This window comes from Pipra filicauda, unplaced genomic scaffold, assembly GCF_003945595.2.
Source record: "Pipra filicauda isolate LSUMZ 115617 unplaced genomic scaffold, ASM394559v2 scaffold65_size3143899_pilon, whole genome shotgun sequence".
Classification (NCBI taxonomy): Eukaryota; Metazoa; Chordata; class Aves; order Passeriformes; family Pipridae; genus Pipra; species Pipra filicauda.
In genome coordinates this window covers 2,849,067-2,876,929 of record NW_024104820.1, presented here as the reverse complement: position 1 = coordinate 2,876,929, position 27,863 = coordinate 2,849,067, and the positions used below count along the sequence as shown (strand labels likewise).

General features: G+C 39.7%; 1 protein-coding gene and 1 long non-coding RNA gene across 2 annotated transcripts in view; one reads left to right on the top strand and one right to left on the bottom strand.

Moving 5' to 3' along the window:
• Window positions 1-1,702: 1,702 nt before the first annotated feature.
• On the top strand, window positions 1,703-5,414 carry LOC113987618. Its single transcript, XR_003540595.2, has 3 exons — window positions 1,703-1,788; window positions 2,192-2,339; window positions 5,326-5,414. It is a non-coding gene; the product is annotated as an uncharacterized LOC113987618 (long non-coding RNA).
• Window positions 5,415-10,489: 5,075 nt separating this feature from the next.
• The window catches only part of ITGA8 (integrin subunit alpha 8), a 109,882-nt gene continuing 92,508 nt past the window's right edge, over window positions 10,490-27,863 (bottom strand). Inside the window, exons 28-30 of the mRNA XM_027720540.2 lie at window positions 22,598-22,699; window positions 14,355-14,477; window positions 10,490-13,109 (exon numbers count right to left, since the gene is read on the bottom strand). Coding sequence (XP_027576341.1) covers window positions 13,023-13,109; window positions 14,355-14,477; window positions 22,598-22,699 — 312 coding nt within the window. The 3' untranslated portion in view covers window positions 10,490-13,022. The remainder of the gene's footprint in view (window positions 13,110-14,354; window positions 14,478-22,597; window positions 22,700-27,863) is intronic.

Genomic DNA, 27,863 nt, shown 5'->3' with positions numbered 1-27,863 from the left:
ACCTTATTTTAAAAATAAAAGCAGATGCAGATAAAACTTGAATTTCAGAACAAGAAATCAAGTTTTTGTTTAAAAACAATTTAATGACAAACTACATCAGCTTGGAAAGGGAGTGGTTTTGAACTGCATATCATTCACCTGTGTGAAAGAAAAAAAGTCAACCCCAACTCTTGAGAACTGAAGTCAGAGGGAAATCCTAGACATGTAAGAGATGTGAGCTGGATCCTCTGTATATGTACTCCCCCATTGCTAATTTACACTGAAAAAAACCATTTTACTTTCTTCATTCCACATGCTCCTCAAAATTTGGAGTTGAGCTTGAAGGTGGAAGATGTCGCCCTCCAACCTAATACCTGTAACAGGTGAATGAAGTTGTGAGGCTGTGGTGGACTCAGTGCCGCTGATCTCAGAGTTAACATCTGGGCAAAGGGTCTTTACCTCTGCCAACATCCCCAATGCCAGCTGACTTCAGTGGGGTCTGCAAGCACTCAGTTTGTCAGAAATATGTACCAAAAATTATGTACCAAGAATTAGCCAATTATAAAATTTGCTGCTACTATTATGGCTGGGGCTTCTTGTAATTAGTTTCAACACAGGCAGAGTTTCTGATGCTGAGATGCTCCTGATGGTGTCCATGAGGCTGAGTGGGTAGCACTGCCATAAATCACCACCCGTGCTCTCAGCAGGGATGCTGTTGGCATCCCTCACTGGAATTTGCACTGGGGCTATGCTCTGTGAACAGCAGCAGCCTGTATCTGTACTTCCCAAGATGAGGAAAGAAATGACTTTGTGGAAGGAACTTCCGCATTACAGGCATTCCAGTTGTTCCTTTGAGCCACAGCCATAACTCTTTCCAGATGTAACCCTTCACTTCTCCCTCTTTACAAGTTTATTTTCCTTGTAAGGAAGAAAAACATGGAAAAGATTTTTGGTTGGTGTAAGCCAAACTGAGATGTACTGAATGTAAAGAATGAAGAAGGCTTTATAGAACATCTGACAACAGCCAGTGAGCTGAGTCACACACACAAAGCCATGGAAGTGCTAAACCCCATCAGATGCTTCTGTCTAGGTGAAATTCATCTTCTTACCTAACATTACATGGGAAAGGAATATGCATGTGCTGGTGCAAACACAGAAAGGGAAATCTTTGCCTAAATTTATGGCTTGAGCAAGGAACTTTGTGGCCTCTGTAGCTCCTGCTGCAAATTCTGGGCCAGACTGAAATCTGAAGGTTCTGGACACATCCTGCTTGGGAGGATTTTATCACAGCAAACATGTATGTAGAAGGCTGTGGCAGCTCCACAACTCTCATTCTTCTCTGTAGCTTCTCTCTGGAGCAGGAAGAAGGTACACAGTGAAAGCACTCAATTTTCACACTTAAATGTTCTTCTGGTGAGAGTATGGTGATAATTCTGAATTTCAGTTAAAGTTTTGGGCATAGGCATATGCCCTTCCAGTCTTTGTGTGAAAAACACTTCCTGCTTTTCATGTCTGGAGGGTCACAGCAGCTGAACCACTTCCTAGGTATGATAAAAGAGTTCCCCAGCCTGAGAGCCCTGTCTGACACTATGACTGAGGGCAGGAATGAGGGGACCACAACTGGATGCTATTTTGGCCTTTTTGGTGAGTAACAGCATCGTGGTTAAAGCTGAAGTGCTGATAAAGGTGCTCTGTCTTTTAACTGAAATCCCCAGCCCGTGCTCTCCTCCCGGAGGAACTGTGGATGGACCTGTCCAAACATGCTCACAGCTCTGCTGTTCACCAGAGAACCACTGTGGAGAGAGAGAGGTAAGTGTAGTCCCCAGAAGAAATTTGGGATTTTTTGGCCTTTAGTCTACTGGATGGAGAAATCATAGCAGCAGTCTCAAATCATTCAGATAGTGTTTCCCCACCCCATTGTACTGACTCCGCTGATGTGGTGGTGTGCTGCCTGCCCCTATTAATGAAACAAAAAATGTGGGTTTAATTTTCCTGAACAAACTTAAAGCACAGCTTGTCAAGGGAGCTTCAGGCAGCTTTTTTCTGATGTTGAAGGTAAGCTGATGAGCCTACCATATTTGTAAGTTTAAAAACAAATCCCATTGGCAAATTGCAAATTTAAAACCAAAGTAATTTCTGATGCCAGCAACCCTGGGCATCTCCTCTGTGCTGCCAAACGTGGCATCATACCATTAACTTTTTCTTCACCCAGAAGCCCTCCTGAGGCTGTCAGTTTGCAGAGTGGGCCTGATGCCCAGAGCTGCAGCCCACTGATACAACAGCATAAGAACAGAAAACACAAAAACCTTCACTTATCAGTGACACCAAAATTCATCTTTGAGAAATGCCAGGAAAATAAGGTAAGGACATGGCAGCAAGTGAAGACGTTCTGTTGAAGCATGAATTCCACTGCAAAACATCTCAGTGTGGAGCCTGCTGTTTTGGTAAGTGTGAGATACAGTAGTTCTCTTCCAAGGACAGTCTGAACTACTGATTCAATAATTCACATTTGAAAGAAAACTCTGCACACATAGATGCAGTAGGCAGGGATTATTCCATATTTTATGTCAACACATAGATATCCTACAGAGTATTGTTTTTTTTTTTTTCCTTTCCCTCACTTCTCTCTTTTTTGGTCTGGTTTATGTTTAGATTGTTATTAAAAACATGTGAAAGTATCACAAACATGAATTTGGCTGCCAAAACTTAGGTTCCTAAAGCCATATGTAGGTATCTAGAGCGGCTGATTTTCAGACATGAGGGTTCAGAGCATGGCAGAGCAAGGCATTGATATACAAATACAGGTGCTCGTTGTAAGTGATTGAGTTTGAAAAATTTTGCCTGGTATATTCAGGAAATTAAACATGAAAATGGTGAATCTCTGAGCATCTGACAAATTAAATGCTTAAATGATCCACAGAATGTGGCAAGGCTGTAAACCTTCCAAGATATTCATTGGGGATCTCAGAGAACATAGTTGGAACTCCAGACTTCTTCAAGTTCATTTATTGACAAGGGACCACATTTAGACTAACTGTTAGCAAACCTAAGACTGATTTAAGAGGAATTTAGGAGCCTTATTCAAAAAAGTAATTTGGACCATATACCATTTGGGGCAGCAGCCTGTGGAGGTATCCAGCAGTGCTGCTTCTACTGCTGCTGTCTGTAAATGCTCACGCTTTACTGCACATACTCAGAAGTGTCTCAGCATGAGCACTTCATTGCCAGAGCTTTTGCAACTGGTGCAGAATAACTTAAAGTTTGTGGGAGGCCCAAAGCCACTGAGCCTGTTTAGATGACGCCACACATGGGCAGGCTCAAGAAAGGACCGAAGCAGAAAGGGACACTGCATATAACAGCCTCTTGGCTACTCTGCTCAACCACAAAGCAGTGCAAGTGAATGCTAGAAGTTATTCAACCTTTCAGGATCTGAACAACCTTTATTTTTCAGAAGAGCATAACTGTGTGATGGACATGTCTAGAAAGAGACATATGCTTCAACCCTCTCATGATATTAGTGTCTTTGATGCAGAAAAGGATGCTGGACACCCGGGAACCACAGGAGAGCAAGCGTCCTTCTGGCACTTAGGGAGAGAGGACCATCCTAGGATGCATGAAAGTCCATGCTTTGGGCCTCCTTGTGCATTTTTGTAATACAGACGATGCAAACTGCTCACTACTATGGGCACAGATCACAACTTTCCAGTCCCAGAATATCACTCCATTTGGATGACTGCAGCCAGAGACCCCCATTACTTCTACCTGCAGCTCTGTAGTCCCACTGCACTGTGGGCTACTGTGAACTGCAGCATGGCTGAGAGCAGAGCAGGCAACACAGGGCTGAGATGAGGTGGGCATAGACTCTGGCTGCTTGTCTACCCTACCTTGCACACCAGTGCTCTTCTGAAAAGTGGCTTTGAGACAGCACCCAGTGCCTCAGCCCTCAGCATGGCAGGAAAAAAAGCCCAACTTGGTGCGTGCTGTTTCCTCCTTGGCACCAGACTCGAATGTTGCTGGATGGGCTCAGGGGAGTTGCTGAAAAGTATAAACCCACAGCTGTCACTTCTACTGGCTGTATAAGACATTGGAGTAACTAGGAGAGATGCCTCGGATTGCCTTGATGGGCCAGATGGCTTCTATTTAGGTATTACGATGCCCAATTTAGGAATCCAGAATAGGAAGTCTGCTTATGGCCCTGGCATGCTATGACCATTGCCTATTATGCTGTTCATAATTGTGTCATTGTTTCCGTATGGTTCTGTTTTATTACATCCATCTGCTGCTCCATATTTTATATTTGAAGTGCAGGCTTTCTGTGGCACAAATTTGCTCAATGCTTAGCACATAGTACAAGCATGCCAACACCCCAATCCTGCACTTCCCCCACTGGTCCTGGTGGAAGCCCTTAAGAGTTGAATGAAGCACTTAAGATAGTAGATCATGTGGAAAAATGTCTCATTACTCCTTAGAGCACCAGCATTTGAGGTGTTTGTCTGCTGGTGTCTGCTATTTAGTGTAGCAAAAATTCAGGACTTGGAGGGCAAATTAAGAGATTGATTCTTCAACCAGTTTTTTAAGCTGTAGACATCCATAGAGTATGTGGAGAAGAAAAGACAGTTTTCATGAAAGCTTTACATGTCATCTTTACATCTGTGACACAAGCCAGGCAAACCAAGGAACTGCATTGTTAACACACAGGCTCCACTGCCACCCTCTTCTACTCCTGGTGTTTTCATGGCAGCTTTTGATGCCAATATGAAATGATCCCCCTAGGTTTCACAAAAGGCCATGCCTAGGCCAAGATTTTCAAGTGTTATAGTTTCTGACTGCTCAGCTTCAGGCAGGTCTGATTTTTTGGAGGGCACCTAGGAACTCAATGCTCTTTAAGCACTCCTTATTTGAGTCAACACACCAGCTTGGCTGTTGCTCAGGGACACACATTTTCATTCCTCCAAAGCCTCTTCCATAAACAGATTCATGGTTGCTTGTGTATTTGTATTCCCATTCTCTGCTGTGCATCCCTTCAGTTACAGAAACAAAGAAGGTGGTGCAGTAGAGCAAAGGTGACTCTACATTTCTAGCTTGTTGCTGAAAAGCTCCAGAGTAATTTCTGAGAAGTTCTAGATGTGACATGTAATTCCTAGATAATTCTATGTTCAAAAGAAACACCAGCTTGATCCTTTTAGTGTTCATGGATCCAAAGCTGAAAAGAGTATTTAATATTAATTGTTCTTCCCACCTGAATTGTTCTACACAGCAGCTTGGAAAACTATTATTTATATGACATTTCAGTGGCTTTATATGTACTGGATTGATGATAATGGAATACGCTCACTTTTTCTGCAGGCTTGAGGTGAATAAATGGCTCCAGTCACAGTACCCACTACTACTTTCCTCAGCAGTTTGGTTTTACTTTATTCTACCAGCTATAACCAGTGCCTCTAATAAAGCAAGCATAAGCTGCTAAAAAATAACCCTGTATGGTTTCATGAGTCCGTGGGGAAAGAACGGGAGCAGTCACATGCTTCTCCAATACAGGTACTTGAACTTGTAGCAGCTGGTCCATGGATGCTGATGTTACTCAGTACTGATATGGCATTTTAAGTTTGCTTCAGCCTTAGAGAAATAGGACAATCCTGGTTTCCACCTGAGGAGCTTATTATTTACAAGATGTACCCAGCACTGTTCTTTGGTGGCCTCACTGCAGATGACAAAGCAAGGAATGAAATGCTTTGCCCAAAACTGTGTAAGTGTGTGGACAATCCAACTGCCCAAGTTCAGCCCAGCACCCAACCACAAGGCCATCCCTTCCCTTCCATATCCCTGATGTACAGTGGCAACAAGCTGGAGAGCCTGGGGTGGTGATGGGGAAGATGTTATAAAGATACAAGGTACATGGGCAGATTTGGGGACTGGTCCTGCCTTAGCAGCCAAGAGGAACAGGCAGAGCTCAACTAGGAAAAGATCACTGGGAGAGGTGATCTGCAAGGAATGGGCCAGGGCATTGTTCTGGGACATGGGGGATAGCCCAGAAAGAAAAATGGTCACAAGACAGTACATGGAGCAACAAGAGCAGACCAGAGAGATGTTTTATATTTGAGAAGGCATATGTGTGTGTGAAACAGCAGGATATGAGTCATTTGGGGATGCCATCCCCGATGTGTACTTGGGTACCTGTGTGAAATGGCAATTAGAAGCTGCTCCTCATGTATCCATTCCATAGCCCTGTGAGAAGCACATAGTTGTTGTATCCTCTCTGACTGGACTGAGCTCAGCCCAAGCCTCCCTGGAGAGGAGGTAGGGAGAGGCCATGGAGTGAGATCAGTCTTTGGGAGACCTGTGGTACCCATCACAGTGCCAAGAAGAAGCTGGTGAAGTCAGAAGTGGGGAGAGAGGGAGAGAGAGCTGGGGAGCTGGTGCCACTGTGGTGGTGGTGGGGATTTACACCTGGAAGCACAAGGAGGATCTGTGAGGTAGCTGGAGGGTAGACAAGCCAGCAGCCTGCAAGAAGGAGCAAGGTAGGAAGAAAAAGGAAGAGAGTGCAGGGAGGAAAAAGGGAGGCCAAGCACAGAGCATCTCAGTCCTATGGCAGCTGAAGAAGCCCCTCTTCTGGGGAAATGTTGTATGCTGGAGTCAGTCTGCATCTTTCCAGGCACTGCTCCTCCTTGGTGCTGCTAACACCCCTCTCTGCCATCTCCCCTTCTCCTGCAAACCTGCCCAGGAGGTCCCTTTGAGGGGCATATTGAGGGGATGGTAGTTAAAAGCTCACCATCTCTTTCTGAACATCCTTGCAAAAGACAACTCACAGTTTTTTCCTGCACTTCATTCCCACTCTCCAGATAAAGCATTTTTGAGATAATAAAATGAGCTCAACGTGATCCACCTAGGATCAGTATATATTTGATACAACATACCAGCTGTAGTGATGACACTGAGAAGTCCACAACATGTTATGTAAGAAGATTTTCTCTTAAAGACATTGCAGTGAGTCAATGTAGTGGAAATCTAATGGCTTCACACAGATGTTGTTTGCTTAAAATGGCTGGAGGGTCAAGTTCAGGCTTACTTTGTTCTACTAAATTACAGAACAAAGACTTGTCTGGTTGCTTAGCGAAATAATCTGTAATAGATACCATAGGACTGATTTTTTTGTGTATATATGGGCATTAGAAAAGTGGGGTGGAGACTAAACATGCCTTATCCTCAAAATCAAGTAGAATAGATTCTCACAATCATATGGGAAGCAGTGAAAAGCTGCAGACATGTTCACGAGATGGGAGATATCCTCAGCATTTTAAACAAGAAGCAGATGCAGAGGAGATGGCATTGATTACCTGCGATCCACACCCGTTGATAGTGGATGAGCCAATGGATCAAATAATATTAAATCAGCTGCAACCAACAGAGCTGATCAAGATGCTCCAGAAATCTTTGAGGCAAAAGGAATATGTCCAAAGGACGTTATGGTGTCAGCATTTTCCCTTCTTGTGGGAGTAACTGCCCTGTCTGATCTGTTAGCAAGTATCTTGTTACATTAAACACAAATATCACTGTTTATAATGTCTAAGTGCTTCATTAGTACCATAATATATTAAATGTAGAATTAAAGAAACAGTAAACTTTGAAAATATCAAGCAAGACACTCACTACAGCCAAAATTAAATAGGACTGTCATCTTCACTACAACAATTAACTTTTCAATTCCATTGCTGACTTAATTGTGCCTCCTTCATCTGTTACTTCAGTTAAACTACTTAAAACTGTATATAAGGACTGAAGCTTCCTACATGCATGTAGAAGCTTCTTAGTGTATGTAGCAACAACTGATCAATAAAAAAAAATCCCACTTAAACACCACTTTACTCCTCGGGTCTGCTGGGTAAGCCAGACATAGACAGAAAGTTTCCACAAAAGATTTGGGTTTTACTGGTTTGAAAGAAATGTCTTTCTATTACCTTCGGGTAGCACAGTCTGTACTACTGCAGTGAAAGATGTCACACAGCCTCAGCAAATACTGAAGTCATTCTGAAACAGCAATGAAGCCAAAAGCTGGAAGAAATTCAAGTGTCATGTCTTTACCACCTCCTTCCCTCTCTCAAAGTCAATGAATATGGCCCTTCATTTAAGAATGAGAGAGATTCACAGTTAACTCAATAGTCCTGTCACAGCTGTAGATATTTTTTCTTTTCGTTATCTAATTACTAGGGAAATGGTTTTCCTTAAACTTTGCATGAGCAGTGAATCATTTGGCCATTGTGAAAAAAAATATCACTGTAGTAGATCATTAGTCTCATTATTTTCTGGGGTTGAAACTTCTCATATCCTGTAGCTGAGCCTTATTTCCAAGCCATCCATCCTACTAATCAACCTTCTTGTTGTTCCTGATCTACTCTGTGATAACATCTATGTGTTTAAAGGTTTGATTTCTCCTCTAGAGCCTCCTACTCCTTCTCTCTGTCATTTATAGTTAATGTAGTATCCTGCAGCCTCCTTAACTGCTTGATATCAAGTCCCTTGTGCCCAGACACCTTGTGTTTATGCTTGTACCCGTGGTGCTTGAAGGACAGGACTTCCGTGGTGTCATGTTCTCCCCAAGAAAAAGAAATCTTTCCTAATTTTAGGCACTGAAAAAATTTAGTCTTCGTCCTTCTCCACAGGGAAGTTTCTTCCTGGTGCACCAAGTCAAACTGTGAATAATTCATCCTACCCCTAGTTTAATTGTGCCATTTACCCATGCTCTGGTAAATGTGTATATATATATATATATATATATGTATATCTGTATATATACCCTCATATACAGGGCACATAGGAGGGGATGACTGTTGGATCCTCAAAAATAAAGTCTTGGTTTTCTTGTAGTTGGCATAGGAGTAGTTGTTACAAAAACGCTATAACATTCTTAGAAGTCTCAGCAGACATCTGAGATAACTCCTGATGCCTCTTCTGTGCCTAAAATGGAAAAAGATTAATCCAGATCTAAGCCTGTGTCTCCTGTGAGCCTTCACTGAAGTCTGCTTTACAAATCTTTACTGAAACACAGAACAATACACAACCAAATGAAATGTGGTTAAGTAGAGAAACATGTTGAAAACAAATGAAACCATCTGAAAAGTGAGTTGAACAATTATTTCCATTCTTCTTTTCTAAAAATCACTGTGTACAGTAGGATAGCATCTTGAATAGTTAAGTGCCCCTCAAATACAACACACAGGCAAAACAAGACCAGTCCTTCAATATTAAAAGCATTCCTGCTGTGTCACATCATGGCGCCTGCACGAGCTGAATTCAAGACTTTTTATTGTCAAGAGGCACTACCATTACACTACATTTTAATATGGATCTTTGCCAACAATCATAAATAAAACACGCACTCATAAACAATTCCTAAACGCAGTGTGTCAGACGGTATTTCATTAAAAAAAAACCTTGCTGCAATGTAGTGGAATACTATAGGCCATGGCTGGTTGGGGTTTTCTTTCCCCTTTGTATGCTTAGGTGATTTGTTGGTTTCAAAAGGCTTTTTAGTTAATGTATGCCGTGCCCACCAGAAGATCCTTCATGCTAATGAATGAGAAATTCACAGCTAAAAGGCAGAGAGAATCAGTGCCATTTTCAAGAGCTGTCTAACGTGGGAAACCTGCAAAAGCTGCCAGCAGAAGATAGAAAAACCTGTAAATGAGTTACAGAATGGTGACAACAAAAAACTAACCTGTGGTAAAATGAAAACTGTAAATATGCAAGTGAAAACATATTCAAATGTACTGATCCCTGTTATGTAAATTCTGAAATTTTCATGAAACAGAAAATGCCACTTGACACTAGATACAGTCTGTTGCATGGATTAAATAACCCGACAGCCTTTCTCAAACTCAGCAAGAAGCATGTGAAATAAAAGATGAATGTCTTTCTGTTTACTAGAGTGCTGTGGTAGTCATAGCAATGGAGTTTTAAAAGACTCTAATTTTTAAAGTACCATTTTGCTTTTCCTGCTCTCTGGACTACTGCGGTGTTCCCAGCCATCAGCAGCTCACCACATACATTGGGAAGCATAAGGCTGAATTACCAGTACACAAAGCTGCATTTAGTAACTCATTATAAGGCTGATGTCACTGAAACAAAAGTTCAGTCACGTAGGGATGTGGCAGAGGTTATCATGCAGCACATTACTGATATACTGGGGGGGAAGATTATGTCAACTGCTTGCTAGTGTCCACATCCAGGATGCAATCTCCCCAGGGAATAAACACTCTTGGCAAGCACTGAAACCCAGAAATCTTCACAAAGCTGTTTGCAATTTGCAGCCAAAGCTATCCACAAACGCTGGGAATAAAGACTACAGTCCTTGACAGCACACAGCTCCAGACATTTCCATGGGGGAAGTTTAATCTACAAGGATGTAGAAATATAAAACAAAGTATTGCTCAAAGTAACTGTTTGTCAGATCATGTGCCTCTAATTTGGTTTCCAGTGACATTACACAGCTGCAGCCAATGGATTCCAGCCAGGCTCAACAGTCACTGAGGTTCTTTATTGTTTAAATTTAGTATCTGAACATGTTTTGTCCATCATTAAAATGGAGAGTAATTGCTCAAAAGTGAACTATAGATGTTACAAATGCAAAGAACTTATTAGGTCACCTAGTCCCATCCTCAGAGCAATGTAGGATTGAAAACACATTGCAACAAATACTGAACAGAGCTGTGTTTGTTTTCATTTTTGTTCAAATCCTTTTTTCTTTATTGTAATCATTATCACTATATTCAAAAGTTTAAAAAACAAACACAAATGCCAGTGTAAACATGCTTCAGGTATATAAGTAATATAAAGTATTGCACATACAAAAGTCCTATGTTCGGTATCTCCTTATGGTGCTATCTCATCAGAGTAAGAGTTGTGCAGATGATGTGATTGCAATGAGCTAGCTAATCTTGTTTCAGAAGCTGCTACACACAACAATTAAATATTTACAAAAGCTAGAAGCTCACTGTCTTTCATGGAAGGACAATTTTGCCTGGAATGCATGGGATACAGAGGTGTGCAAATATGGGATAGGTTTGCTTTGTGGTGATATTTGTCAGTTGATCTCTCTAACCTACAAGGGGTCAGCTCAAACCCATTTAGGTGAAGGAGTCTGTTAATGGTTTTCTGGAGGACTGGGAAGTGGTCAGGCCTCCCCAGCCTTAGAAAATGGAGGTTCTTGCTTGTGTGAAGCACACAGATCTTTCACCTCCATTTTTGGAGGCATATGTCTCCTCCTCTCATTTAATCTCATGGGTACTCTGCATCTGAGAAGCTAAAGACTCCATAAAGGTCTTCTTGCAAATTTGCCTTGCATATGAAGACATAACACAGCTCCTGCTTGGATTGCACAGGTCAGTCTGCATGCAGGAGATGGTAAAACTGTAAAATCTTGTGTCAGACTGACAGAAGTGACAATGCCTCATGGCTACTCCTGTCCTGAAGTATTAGGAAGCAGAAGGGCAGTTTTCTAAAAGTGACAGAATGGATGAGGCCATTTGCCAATCAAGAAGCTGAGACGGAAAGGAAAGAAGAGGAGCTCAGGAGAAGGCAAGTGTGGTGTAGATTTCAGAAAATGAACAATTCCTCATGAAGTTTACACAATGTAGCTAATTTCACACTCACAGGCAGCACTGGAAGACTCAAGCTTTCAGGTACAAATTTGCACATATCAGAGCTTAAAGCCCCTATTGAGATACGGACCATTTGCCGATAGAACAGAAATAATGAAACATCTCTTCAGAACCCTTAACCGGGAAAAAAATAATTCTAAGTGTATTTTTTTACTCTTTAACTCAAAATATTTTTCCTTTTTTATGTTCATGTTTGGTTGGCTGGCATCCTATTTTTCTGCATAAATACAAATTCTGCCCACCTTCGCTGCAAGATTTTGCTTAAGAAATAATTATATTCAGCCCTAAACTTTGCTGAAGCCACCAGTTTAGAATTGTTGTCAGCTTGTAGACTGTAACACAAAAAAAGGCACATATTTCAAGTTACAATTGTGAGTAGCCATTTTGAGGCAATTTCAACAAAGTAACAGAGAAATGGAAAAGAAAATTTACCCCAACCCCAAACCCCGTAAGACTTCACAATATCACCAGTGTGGCTGTGATAACTTAAAACAGTCTTTCAGAAATGACTGCATCCTGTGTTGGCTGTACAGCAAGAGAAGAACAGGGTACCTTATCCCCTGCTCTATGCTGTGCATGGATTTAGTTATCTGGGAGGGATACTGCCAGCTCTGGGCTGAAAGAGATACAACATGTACTTGTTTGTCATATGTCTCATCTTGTAAAGCGTTGCATAGATCTTCTGCTTTGCAAAACTCCTTGTAGCCAAGAAAGTTGTGTTCTGCGTGTACAATGGGTGTACTTTTCTATTTACATGTAAAGTAAGGACATGATTTCTATTTTTTTTACTTTCTTCTCTCAAAATCTATGTTGATTATTATTACAGATACTTATTCCAAAAAGGTGGAAAAATAAATAATTGTGCCCCATCTATAAAGTTTTTTACAGACTACCTTTGTTTTTCAGAAGTACTGTCACAGTACTGATACATTGCTTGTCTCCCTGAGCAATAATTTCATAACAGTTCTTATTCTTAGGGAGGTTTCAAAGGTATTCTGTATGATACAGTAGCATTCAGAAGGTTTGTCCTGGTCCATCTTCTAGACAAAACAGCAATGAAGGCATTCTCTCCTTGAGAGATTTGGGCTTGTTCTGGAACCATCTCAGTATACCACACATGTTCACAGGCATCTGCTGAAACATAGACTGACTGGAATTGGGATAAACATTCTGTTCAGCAGTGAATATCGTTGTAAGGCAGTGAAAAAGCTGCTTTCTTTGGCAAGGAGGCCGTCATGTGGCATGTTATCAGAACATTGCATAGATCAGATTAAGACACCAGGTCAATTGCAGGTACAAAGGAAGGCTGCTGGAAGGAATCCTTCATTTAATCCTCACTGTGTTTCTAGTCTCAGGCAGGATTCTGACTTTAACTGTCGCTCTCTTCCTTTATGCATCAGTAGTCTTGTTATTTGTCAGCTGTTGCCTGTCAGCCATGTCATCTTGAGGAGGTCTAGCTCTGTCAAAGAAGCCACACTGCAGAAAACAATCAACAGAAACAAAGGTGTCATGGTAAGACAACCACAGGAAGACTCAGCTGCAGTTTGATTCTTCACTCAGTCAACCTGAAAGGTCAGACACAACCTATGGCAGGCAGATAGACTGTGAAGATATTGCGTTTCTATTCAAATCATTCCCTATGAAAAATTAGTTCTATGTACAAGGCATTGACTTCCAAAATATAGCTTTAAAAATTCAAATCATATGAAAGATGTCTTTGCAGGAGATGTAAAGTTGGTCTGAATGCTGATACGGACTGATGCTAATGAGAAAACTGCTAATTTCAGTTCAGCAAGACGCTCATTCAGAAAAGGTATTTAGATTGACAAGCAGTAACAATAACAGAGGTGGAATGTGTGTTGGGAAATGTGTACAGGACAGTGTTGTAAGCTAGACTAAAGATCACTAAAGATGAGATCCTCTCAACTGCCAAAAAGTTACCCTTCTAGTCACCAGGTTGAATGTTCACATGAGGTCAAAGAAAGGTACTGCTAAAATTCCTCTCATCCTTGCATGTTTTAGACATAGCTTTTTGCTGCTCTTACCTGACTAGATGAATTTGGGAAGTTAGCAGAGACTGCACACCTAACCATAACCTTTAGGCTGCTAAAGACAGATGAGCCATGTTCTAACTTAAGGAATTATTTAGAAGTTATTTTTAATGTGAAATGAGAGGATGGCCAAAAGCTGCACTTGCTCCCTGTAATATAGCAGTTTCCAGTAACTTATCTTTAAACTTGTGAAGGGAGTGTAACAACTAACACAGAAATAGAAAACTTTAAAACCAGAAGATATGACATACTAACATAAAAGGAAATCTAAAAATTAATTCTCAGAGCTGGGAATGTTGTTCCATGCTGACAAAAACTGGAAATCCCTGAATTATTCAGAGAAAACAAAAGTTAAAGTAACTTCTTTTTGAACCTAAACATCCTGAGAAAGAGGATCATAGGTCTTGGGAAACAGAGCCAAACTCTGTATGCCCATTTATAACTAGACTTCAGTAATAAAGGAGGACTTTGAAAACAAGTTCCCTGCAAAAAGGTCAGTGACACTAGCGTGTCAGAAATGCCAAAACAAAAAACCCACGTGTATTGTTGCTTTTGCTCCAAGCTGCTAAAGATCACAAGATTCCAGCCTTTCTTTATCTTCTCTTCTAGTATCTTTCAGTATCTTTCAGGGTTTTTTTAAGGCAACAGTAACAGTAATAATACAGCATACCTTCCATAAAGCTAGGGTCAGCAGAGCTAGTACTAGTAGTCCAAGAAGTATGGCTAGTATTATAACCCATAAAGGGATTTCAAAGGAGACATTTGGGGTGGACCAAATAACAGATGTTCTGATCTGAAATGAAAAGAATACATTAAATGAAAAAAAGTGAAGCAAGGAAAGCAAATCTGACAGTAGAATACAAAGGTTAGAAGCATTCACTTCAACACCATTTTGCAGATTAGAAATGCACATTCTCTGAAATTCTCCCACGTTGGCTTCTTTTACTGTAAGTTCCTTTCCACTTGTTCATGGTAACTTTTAGAAATGAAATCCACACATACACCAAATTCAGGTCAAATCAGACAAACAAACCATTTTCCCTTAATACAGTGTAGCAAAAAATACCCTTCTGAGTAGATGCTTCAAGAATATTCAAGGAGCAAAGTTCTGCTCACATCCATACTGACAAAGCCTAGGCCAATATAACTGAATTACACTGAACTACTCTGAAACAATGGTTGACTTCGGCCCAAACTCTTAATTCAAACCACAGTAGACACAAGTTACATTTTTTTATTTTAATTTCTGCTGACATACCAGTATACATTTTATCTGATGATTTGCATTTCAGCTAAGCAGTCCAAAAATGAAACTCAAGCAGCAGTTTATTGTCTTTGTGATAAAGCCTAATGCACAGTATGATATGATGTTCCTTAAAAGAAGTCAAGCATACAGACTATTATCTAAGTGGGAAATAAGCATGAAATGCACTCTTTCCTTGTAGGAGGCCTCTAGAAAGCAGCAAGTGTTAACATGAGTTATCAAAGGTTTTAACTGACTTGGTAAAATTCTCTCTTTAGACCTTCATGTGGACAAAGAGTAATAATAATCCTCCTGTTTTTCTCTTCTGGGGCCATCCATGCTGTCCTCCTCACTCTCCCTTACATATCTTTTAACAAATTTATTTTATGCTCTCAGACTCTGCTTGGAAGGTTCCTTGTCAATCTCACTGAATGTTTGCTCTGTCTCTTCTCCCACGGGGGAAGGAATGAATTTGAGCTTTCCTTAGCTCTTTAGTCATGAATATGTCTCTTCAATCTCAGTTTATTTTCTCAAATTTTCCTCTTTGTTGTTAGCCTAGGAAGTTATTTCTCTCTCAGGTTTTCTGTTGGACTTCTCTCATCTACTCCTAGTCTCCCTTAAACAGAGTAAGTATGTGACAGATGGAAGTTATTTTCTTTATGACATGATGAAATCAGTTTGCAAAGCAACTGATTACACAAACTCTCAAATGGTCTTCCTCTTCAGTGCTCAAGGTACAGTTAGGAAATCTACTCTTAAATTTCTTGGCTATTGCCCAGTCCCCGAGCTGCACTCATCGCAAATTCTCTTTCTAACCTTTTTTTTTTTCCTATTGCTATTAACTTACTGCTTGATGCACCCAAAATTTAACACAACACTGTTTTCTAATTTGTTCATTCATGGAACAGCAGCCTAAGTTTGAAAACTGGACACAACTCTCTAATTTAGCTCAAAACTGATTCCATTCCCGTGCCTCTCACTCCTCTCCCTGTAGATGGCCAATTTCAGTTTTTCAGTGACATCCAGCCCTTTCCTCTCTCCCTCTTTCTTTTGCTAGACTTTTTGTTCTGCAAGCACCAGTGGATCTGTCTCCAAGCTACTGTCATGCTTAATTGGAAGACACTTTGGAATAGTCCTTTGCACTCTGCAGCCAACTGCTCCATCCTCTGACAGGGTGTTTGCAAAGATGGCAGTCTGGTGAGCGTTACTGATATACATGTTTTTTTATAGTATTCTTCATTGTTATGGGGAACAGAAATTGGTGACAACTTTATATGTAGTATACCACTTGCCTTCTACCAAAGCTTACCCTGAGAGTTACGCAGAAAATTCCAAGACACTGCTGAGTCCTTCTGCTGTCAGCACTTTAACATTGGCCTGTACCCTGAGGATGAAGTGCTTGCAGTGCTGGCCATACCACCATTGATGTAACAAACACATTCACCTAATATGCATCTCTGGACCAGCTGTAAATACTTATTAGTATAAAATGTTTCAAAAGAATAGCATATACAAAGAATAAATATGTTGGCTAATTAAACTAAGAAAAAAATATTTCAACACATGAAATCTCACCCCTGTGTCCCAACAGATATCGTGCTGGTGCGATCAAGTGATCAACTATGCCACTGTAAGAATACAGCTCCCTTCCCCAGCCTGCTCTTTGGGTCACTTCTTAACCACTGCAGAATTTCATAGGTTCTCTGTATCATTAGATTCAGCAAGAGCAGTGCTCATTTAGTGAGGATAAAATGTTTTTGAATAGCTCTACTTGTGGCTCAGAGTGGCATTTAAATACAAGGGCAGAGAAAATGAGAAAAAGGTCATCTGAACTATCTGCAGAGATTCCTCCCAGAGAAAAACAAGTTAAGGAAAAAGATGAATGCAAGTAAGAGGTTAACTGGCCAGGGAAAACAGAAGGGATGCAGTTATGATGGGATACATGAAGCCTGTAGAAAGTACTGAGCTCAGCTGTACCAGGAAGAAAGCATCTCCCTTCTACTGCTTGAAAATCCTCATGAATGCTGTCCTGAAGCAAGCCTTGAAGACCTGATCACATACAGCACAAGAGCTGGGAAGTGCTGATGAAAATTCATGGGCTCCAAGACAGCAAAACCAGATTGATTAAAAAACCCCAACTCATCCATGCTGTGCACTTCCTCTGTTGGCAAACTCTGAGGTACCACATGGAGGAAGATACAAATTTTAATTATGGTTTGGAAGGAACCTGACACTGTCAACATACAGATTACATATATTAACGTTGTTGTGAAGCTGGAGCAGTAAAGCGATAGACCAGTTACCAAAACCATCTTAACAAATATTTGTAAAACAACAGCAAAAAGCAAACCCCAGCAGTATTTTCGGTCCTCTCAAGTTTGACAAAATGACTCAATTTTAAAGCAAGATCAAACCTGAGGGAAGATGCAAAGATTTTATTTCATCATTTCTGGTACTGATAGCTTCAGCCAAAGTCTTCTGAAATTGTTCATCCTGAATGTGGAAATTATGAGAATGGGCAACTACTTCATGGAAGGGGTTTTCTTTTACATATTTCTTCAGATAGTATTTGGCTGAATCACTCCTGTCTCCTTGGGCTACTCTCATCCAATTTGGGGAACTACTTCAGCTCCACAGGTGCTCTCAGACAGAAGTGAAGTAAACTGCTGCCTGGTGTTTGAATATTTCACACGACCACTTACTGGTAGCACAGCAACAAGACTCATGTGCACCAGTTCACTGTTCGAAATTTGGTATAGTCAATCCAGACTTCAAAGCCTGATTGAGATCCTGCTGAAATCAATGGAAACAGTCTATTTTATCAGGGTCGGTGGATTTCATCAGGTTTTGGACAAAGCTGATAGCAGTGTATGCAGCTACAAGTATCTCTGCTGCCATTCCATGTGTTCTTTTATGTGCCACATCCTAGAGGTTTGCTGTATTTGTGTGTTGTTTTCTTTCCTCAGGCTACGAAAACAATAAGGCAAGTTAGCTCTTATGATAGCTACAGAGCACCTATCAGCATGGATCCAGATAAGAACATGTGGATCTTCCTGAGGATGCTAACCAATTATGAGTGCTGCAGTAACACTCAGCCTTGCTTGTCCTGCCTGCGTTCTGAATTCTTTCTCCCTTCTCCCCTCTTCCTTCTGTTGCTCTGCCTTTGCAGACAGTCGAGTGAAATTTGCAGTGTAATTGCAGTGGCTCAGCTGGAGCCTGACAAATGTTGAAACATAAACAAGAAACTGTAATCTCATAGAAGTGCAGAGCATCATGTTTATAATCCTTAGATTATCAGCAATGAGCCAAACAGACGGCAGAAATTAGGTCTGTCTTGTATCAGGTAGAATGCTGCTGCAAAGCTGCCACGTCTCTCTCCTCTTTTAGCCTGAGTGGGGCCTATGCTAATGAAGTATTTGCCTGCTAAAATCTTGAAACCATCCTGTCACACCCATACCCTTTTTCATGAATCCTTCTTTGTCTTAGGTTTTGAAAGTAAGGAAGGGTTGTGCTAAGTGCTCGAGATTTATTTCCTGAGCAGTGGATTATTTGTAGACATCAGTCTCACTCCTGCCTATATACCAGTAGAATATGCAGCCCCTGGGCTGCCCCCTTTAAACTCTACACAAAGACTTGCAAGGCTACTAATGCAGTTGCTGTTGAACAGTTTGACAGGACAAGTCCTGAACACCCACAGAGTTGAGGCAGAAGCTGGAGGGGAATTAAAAAACAAAGCATCCCTTCAGTTTTGCCTGCCGTGTTTCACCATTTCCACAGAAGACTGTCCCTCCTCCACCCCATACTGTCCACAACAGTATTACATATGATTTTGATTAAAGACAAGTCTGCATTATTCAGCTTGGATTTCTGAAGTTCTTCTCCATGTGGTAGGTTTAGTACTGCAGGATCAGAGCCAGAGAATTTTTTTGGGGGAGATTTATCTGTTTTCATCTAAGGTGGCCAATGTGAAGAAGTGGAATTTTTACACAAGTGTTGCGTATTGGTCGTACTTCAGATGCATGTTTGCTTTCCTCTCTGTTCAGGACAAGATTTTCTTATGCTGAACACTGGAAACAGTGGTTGCTTCTCTGTCAGGAGGATGAAAAGCACAGTTCACAGACTTCAGAGGAGCCATCTGACTTTTGGTCTTCCATACTGCTGAATGTCTCACACCTTTTTGTATGGAAAGGGTGCCAAAGAATGCCATCTGGCTCAGGCACTGAGATGAGGGTGAAGCCAACCCAAGAGTTATGGACAGAGCCTTTGTTTGCAACTGGAAATAAAATCCACACACAGATGCTCTCTGATAGTCTTAACTTCAGAACCCCTGTTGTGGTTCCATGAAAGTCACTTGTTAATCATGAAAGTGTTTCTATAGGGGCTTTTATTTTCCTTTTTTTAAAATGTGACATGCTTAAGCACATTGTAAGTAGATAAAAGAACTATTAATTTTTTGCTGCTGGTTTTCGTACATTTTGAATTCTGCTCCTGATTTTGGTGCTACTCAGTGTGTCCTCAAAATTGTCTTTGATTCCTTTGGAAGGCAGCACAAGGCAGAGAAGAACATATATGGTAAGCTGCTGGTTCAATGGCAGTCCCTTGTGGAAAGATAGGAATTAGGTTTCACTGGTGCAAACATCCAGCATCTATAGTCAGAATTAAGTGCAAGCTAGTGGGATTGTCACAAAGCTGTTTTTTTCTCTCTGGTCCTTTAAAAAACACACTTTAAAATATAAAAATAAGTTCTCTGTAATTTATTCTGCTACTTTAAGAAACAATAGCTAAATTGATTATTATTCTAATGCTACTACTTTTACTGCCCATGATGACCTTTCTCTAGTCTTCAGTAATTTTGGTTACAGAGGGTGAGAAACAGGGATTCCAGCCTTTGAAGCATGATGTTCTTATGTGCTCTGAAAAAATTATCAAAATAGAATGTAAAAGCTCCCTTGAGCTTGGGGTCATAATTAATATTGAAATTTATGCTTACACTTTACAAATGTTTATGCAAATATATGTCATAAGAAATATAAACATGTCTAAAATGAAAGTACTATCACCATGTAATAGCTAAAAAAGGAGGTATAGGCCTTAGTCTGAAACAAGTTTTACTCACTGTAGGACACTGGTCAAAAAAAACCTGTAGGATAGGTTTACATTAAAGTATCCCCCCCGAAGATCCTATCAAACATTTAAGAAAAGCAATTATAATTTATTAAACTCCCAAACTGGCTCAAGAATCATAAAATAAAATAGAACAAATTGCTGCTTATTGTAACTCTGTACTTTTTGTAATAAAAAGTATTTTCAAGTTTCACATGAAATTCATCAAATAAGATAGTATCATTTACTATAATAATACTTTTAAGAAAAAATGACAAATTTCTTTTGAATGATAGAGCTGTTAGCAAGGAAATCCATTCAGTTGTATAATATATAGCTGCAATTCCCAGCATATGAAAATTAATAGAAATACTATTATTGATGTCAGTGGATTCTGGTTTAAGCTCCACTAAATTTCATGCTAATTTTCCATTTGATGCATTTTTACTCTAATGTTTTACTATAAAAGATTAAGATTTTCTTACATTTATATAACTTTTCACACACCTTTGTTATCATGGCCCTCTCTCTGTTCAAGATAAAGACCTACATTCCATGATGATGGAAATAAAGACTTCAGTGCTGCAAATATGACTACATGACTCTGTTGATTACTGAGTATGGGATTATTCATGCCATTAAAACTAAACATAAATATCAACTTGCATAATTGGAACACAGCATTGTATGAGTTAAATGAAGGACATATGCTCTGTTCTTTTAACGATATTATCTTCTCTATATAAACTTTAAAGTGTTAGTTGATTATGAGATACATACTTTTGGCAATTAATTTTAAAATATTAAAATCTTTATTCCTCTTCCATCCTTTCACTGTCTAAAAGAAAACCATAAACTTCCAAATAAATCTTTAGAAACTTTTAAAACACAACTAGTGATCTTTTTCAGAAGGAGCAAAAATATTAAGCTTTGCCCAACTTCAAGCAAATATTTCTTTTTGCAAGTGGAACATCAAAGAACTGGTGCATATAACACATCAAGCTGTAGAGCTGGCAAGTGTCCACTGCCATGTCCACATATGAAACGACATAAAAGCACTATCATTTTTCAACATTTTACAGTTGCCATTACTGGCATTTTGCTGTAAATCATCTGCAGCAAATAACAAGCATTATACTGGCTGGAATAAGAGAATAAAATGCTTATCTGATCATTTGGTAGATCATCTGACACTTGTTGAGAACAGCAGGCTATCACCTGGGATAAAGCACTTCAGTCCAGATGAAGGCACCACTACCAACAGAACTCTGCACAACATGTGTTTCTGGTATGGAACACATGCTGCAAGAAAATAAAAAGAGCCTGAGTATATCTGTCAGCTTGGAGCCTTTGAACCTTTCTGGATGAATACTGCATTAAGCACCAAATCTCTGTGGTGAAGTCATGGTTCTCCTGATGATGGAGGTTGGAGTCACTGTGCAGACAGGACCAAGATTTTACCTTGGGTCTTCCCCGAGCACGTATCAACCATGTAATCTGTGCATATTCAAAACACAACTTTATACCTTGTATCCTCTAAAATACACTCAAAGTAAGCTATAAAGTGTTTTATTCTGTTTTCCATATAAGAAAATATTTTGCCCCTACTACCACATCTCAACAGACCAGTATGATGTATTTTCACCATGATTTAACTTGGAAAAGTTTGAAAAGAGCTTCAAAAAAGAAGGACTGTAACTGATAAATCTTCAAAAAGATAAGAACAATAAGCCATAAAATTTCAGATTACTCATAATAGATCCAATTTTTGCACTCATATTTTACTTATTTCTACCATTAATGACAAAATAGAGTGAATTTTAACCATGGTATTAGATACCATAAGGAGTAAATTCCTTTAAAGTTCTCCCAAAAGTCAATGCTTTGTCACAAGAAAACAAGTAAATCAAACTTATGCCTCCAAGGTTTATTTTTCATATAGTAATTGAGGGCCATACACATCTCAGTCTGCAAATAAGGCAAGTACTTTAGCATCTATCTATCACATCAGTTGGTAAACTTATATATTGCACTTGATGTGCTGTGAGGTTGAAACCCTAGAGAGCTATGCAAACCTTTCTGAAAATCAGAGGGTATCAAAGAAGCTTAATACAGATAAGAGAGGAATTGCTGTAGATAATCCATATGCTTGTGTGAGAAAACTGCTGACTGGGAGAAGAGTGAGATCTCTAAACCTAACAGAAACGTGATTTTGGATTTTGCACAAAAATTTCCTCCAGACTTATTTTACCCCAAACAAAGTAACTAGATACTTGCTTTCACAGTTCTGTTGTTTTCTTCTGGGTGAAAAATCCATCCTGGTTGCAATAAAGCAGTCTGCACATTAGTGCAGCAAGAAGTTATTTAAAAATGTAATCAGTATCATATATCACCACCTTCCACAGGAAGCAATAAAGGTATTTCCTTTAGGTATTATTTCAGGAATTTACACTAGAAACACAGGAAAGGCCAATCTCAATATTTTCATCTACAAAAACTTTCACAGCTGTGATCAGAATGACCAAATACATATACTTCACACAAAGATATAATTTTCAGTTACTTACTGCTATGCTTCCTGTGGGGAGCTTTGCTGGTTGCACCTTGTATGGCATGCTCTTAACTTCGAAGGAAACATTGGAAGAAAGACTATAGAGATCGTTCTTTCTCTGGAATTACAGAACAAAAGAAATTATTAAAAACCACACTTTATATTTAAAAGTATTATAAAAAATAAGCAGAGAAAAAATACAGTGCACTGATTTCCTAAGGCAAAGGTGGTTTCTTTTGGTAAAGAATGTAGGAACACTGGGACCTGCACATGTCCATGGGATAAATAAAGCATAAGGCTGCAATACAAAGGCCACATGTTCAAATGGGGAAGAAGGGTTAGATATGCAGAAAGACACATACAGTTGTTTCTCTTATTTCTCTCTGAAATAGGTGAGTTAGAAGCATGGGCCCAGTTGATGGGGTGTCCATGTTTTAAAACCTTGGCTCTGTTCACCAAGCCTGACAACTGACATGGGTATCTTGAGAAAATTTCCTGGTCTACGTTGAGACCAGGTTGGTAGAGCTTCCTGATAGCATCAAAGAAATGGCTGTGCCTTCCCATCAAAGAACAATAGAACAAGCGTCTTTGCACTTCATTTACACAGGATCACAGAATCACGGAATAGTTTGGGTTGGAAGGGACCTCTGGAGATCATCTAGTCCAAATTCCCTGCCCACTCACCTTGCTTGTTTACTAAATTGTGCCACTGTGAGAGGAATGTATAGCAGCCATTGTTTAACTGGCTGCCTAATAAAATATTTATATAGTTGACATTAAGCATTTCAACAAACCCAAAGACGCAAAGATGGAACAAAATGCGTCTCTCTGTCAGTTCTCTGTGCTTCATTTATGATTGCTTATATTTATAAAACATTATTAGATTAGATTAGATTAGGCATTACTTTAGTAATGCCTAGTTTTTAGTTTAGAATTACTAAAAACTGTTACATCACGTATCTCATGCAGTGACTTAATTAATGCTTTCACCTCATTTGGTGCCAGGTAGGCAGTGACACACTACACCTGACCAACTGTAAGTCTCATTGTGCTGTTCTGACCTTGAGAATAATCTCCCACTCTGCAAAAACCGCATTAAATGATAGTTAAGTGCTGGTATGTCTACTGGAAGAATACCTGCCGGTATTTGTTAGGAACTGACTTAAGCTCTGATATGTGGAAAGTGCATATCCCTTAAAGGAATGGTTACAACATTTACTACAATGGATACATATATTTTCCACACCCATATTTTGAATCCTGTTGAGCTCTTGGCATCATCAATATCTAACTGGAGCTAGTTTTGAAGACTAAGTCCATCAGGTATCAAGTAAATCTTTCAGAGAGAAGATCCTGCACTTAGAACATTCTCTTTTTCCTTGTTTTTTTTTTTTTTTTTTTTTTTTTCCCCAAGGAAGGATGGCTGAATAGTTAACCATTCTCTTCTGGTAGTCAACAAATCTAATTTCATCTCTGCAACTGATTTTTTGGGTGGCACTACTATCTTGTATATCCCTTCCCATGTAAAGTTGGGGTACTGATACGGTTCTCCTTTGAAAGTGCTTTGATATTCACTGAAAAGCATTAGACAGTTAAGTGTTAATATGGTCAATGGAATCCAGATGGCTAGGAGTTATGGCTGTTAATATATCTCTTTTCTATCTCATTATTATTATTATTATTATTATCATTATTATTATTATTATTAAAATTATATAATTTTAATATTTATAATTATATAATTTTAATTTATATAATTTAAATATTATAAATGTTCCATTTTTGCTACCTGTATCAATTCTTTCTTAAATACCATGACCAGATTTGAACAGAAAGACAGAGCCTTGTTAGTAAAGCAGTCTCTCATTTTGTCACCAAGTTCTTATCGTATTTGGAACATTGCTGTCACTTCCTAAATGCCCTTCTGCAAAACTCTTTCTCCTTCCTTCTATTTCTCACACACTTAGGAGTTCTGCTTCATTGAGAAGATTTGGTTTCTATATGATTACTCAACATCTTTTCCTCCCTGGTGTTTTCTCTGGCATTCCCTCTTGCATCAAAGGCATAAACCCTCTCTAAGAATTGCTTTTCCCCTTTCAGCTGTCTTCCTGAAAAAAGGATGAGGTGAGAAGATCCCCTGATAATCTGGGCTACTATTCCTTTCCTTCACTGATGGAGGAAGCTTTGTTAGTGAAAATGACCTGAAAGAAGCATAATCTAAACCTGGGAGCCAATTTGGATGAAGTTGGATGACCATGGTTCAACTCAAAGTTTCCACTCCTGTGGTTTGAAAGAACATCTGGAGACTGTCTACTCTAAGTACAAGCTTAGAGTAGAGTCAACTAAAGCAATATACTCAGGACTACATCCAGTTGGGTTCTGAATATCTCCACAAATGGAGACTCCACAAACTCAAGAAGTAACCTTTTCCAATGTTTGACTATCCTCGCAGTAAAAAGTGTTTTTTCTTATGTTTAAATGGAATTTCCTGTATTTCAGTTTGTGCTTCTTTCCTGTTACTGGATATCATTGGGAAGAGCCTGCTCTGTCTTCCTTACTCCTTCCTATCAGATGTTTATACACACTGACAAGATCCTACCTGAGCCTTCTTTTCTCCAGACTGAACAATCCCATCTCTCTCAGTTTTTTCTTATATATCAAAAGCTCCAAGCCCTTATCCATCTTTGTGGCCATTGGTTCCAGTATGCCCATGTTTCACTTGTCCCAGGGAGCCCAGGATTGGACTCCAGATGTGTCTCACCAGTGCTGAGAGAAAGAATCACCTCCCTTGACCTGCTGGCAACGCTCTTTCTGTTGCAGTCCAAGAGGCTGTTGACTTACTTTGCTGCAAGGGCACACATAGTGGGCCACACATGTTCAACTTTGTGTCTAGCAGGACTCTGAGATCCTTTGTTAGAACACAGCCTTCCAGCAGGTCAGCCCCCAGCCTGCACTGGTGCATAGGGTTATTCCTCCTGTGGTATAGCACTTTGCATTTCCCTTCATCACTCTTCATGAAATTCCTGCTGACTCAGTTCTCCCACCTCTCAAGGTTCCTCTGAAGGGCAGTACAAACAACTGCTGTATCAAAGACTCTTTGCACTTTTCTATCATCTCCAAACTTGCTGAAAGTGTACTCTGTCCCATTATCCAAGTCATTAAAGATGTTAAACAGTATTGGCCCCAGTATTGATCCCTGGGGTATACCACTATTGACAGACTGACAGCTGGACTTCATGCTGCTGATCAAACGCTTGAAGTTCAGTCAGTTTTGAATCCACCTCTCTTCATTCATTTTGACAGTGTCAAAAACCTTGCTAAATTCAAGATAAAACCCAATGACTTCTCTTGCCTTGTTCACCAAGATGAACCTCATTTTTCTTATTGAAGACTATCAGGTTTGTCAAGCATGATTTCCCTTTCGTAAATCCACACTGACAACTCCCAATCACCTTCTTGTCCTTCAGATGTTTGCAAATGGCTTCCAGGGCTTTTTTCTCCATCCCTTTCCCAAGGTTGGAAGCTGACTGGCCTATAGTCCTCTGAATCCTCCTTCTTGAAGATAGATGTGACATTTGCTTTCTTCCAGTCCTCAGGAACTTCCCCCATCACTATGATTTTTCAAGGATAATTGAGAGAGGTCTCACATTGCCATGATACCTCCTTCAGCACTTGTAGGTGTCTTCCATCAGGTTCCTTGGAATTTTGTATGTCCAATTTGTTTAAATGTCCCCCTGACCTGATATTCCTCCATTGAAGGTAAATGTTGATGGCTACAGGTTTCCTCTCTGATTGCAGAGGCCTCAAATTACTGTATGCAGATTTTACCAGTAAAGACCAAAGCGATGGAGGCATTAAGTAACTCAGCCTTTTCCATGTCCTATTCAGCAGAAGACCCATATTTTCCCTAGTCTTCTTTTGGCTGCTAATATAGAAGCCTCCCAATGCCCTTTAAGCCCCTTGCTAGGCTCAGCTCCTGGTGGGCGTTTACCTTCTTAACTCTGTCCCTGCATGCTCAGACACTGTATCTATATTCCTTATCCAGCCCCTGCACCGGGTTAACTGACTCTTCTCGCACCTCCTTTATGTTTCACAGAATTGTAAAGATTGGAAAAGACCTCCAAGACTGAGTCAAACCTTTAGCCAATCATCACCTTTTTATGTTTGATTTTTACCATGTCAGGATGGACAGTTCATGAGTTAAAGGAGGTGATGGTGATCCTGGAGAATCACTGATTCTTCTGGACTCCTCTTTTTTTTCCAGGATCATCTCACACAGAGTTCTTCCAAGCAGATCCCTGAAAAGGCTGCAGGCTGCTCTCCTGAGGTCCAGGGTCTGGTATTTGCCTTGTCCATTCTGTCTTCTTTTTAAAAACTACTTTTCTCTGCAAATATGTGAGTGTTTACTGGTGATATAAAGCCAGCACATTTATTGCCTTCTGGAACTCATTTGGCTATGCCATAATTTTGTTCTTTTAAAATATTGAGAGCAGCTGAATGGTTACTATCAGAATATTCAACCTCTCCTCGGGGCTTAAACTAGGAAAGAGCAACATGAAAAAAACAGTCTTAAATGACTACATAGGGATAAGCAAATCAGCTCTTTAACACAGATGGCATCTAATGAAAGGGAACTACTTTTTCTATCAACATTGTTTGAAATAAAAAATTGGACTTTGTAAATAAATAGTTTTATACACTTTCATGGTGCTGAGCATTTATGAGATGATATTCAGAAAAATAATTTTTCCTTATCACATTAATTATTTTCCATTTTCAGACTCAGGCCATTTTTCATCTCTTATTCTTCAGCACTAGACTTCTCACACAAAGTTCCAGCATGTTTCTGTGGTTGTGCAACAATTTGCATTCAGAAAAAAGTGTGAATAAAGCCTTATGTTTTCAATTCTAAGCAACGGATATTAAGTAGGATTCTGGATATGATTTTTATGGTTTATAAATGTAATCTGTAATGGGGAGAGTAGGATATGTTATATTATTAAAGAAGTAGGCATTAGATATTCAGCCTGATTGGCTAAGGTACAGTAAAGGCATTAACTCTCTTGAAATTTCATATAAAGGAAACATAGCATTTGTGGAAAAATAAATCCTTTCACCTACTAGACATGGCTTATTTAATTTTCAGCTTATATCAGCAATAAGAACATCAGAGTAAGGTACTTCCTGTGGATTAATGCTTGGCTGGGGTTAATAAGCTTGGGTTGTGACCACAGTTATCAACTCGGCTCAACCCTTGATTAGGCTCCTGGAAATGCTGGAAT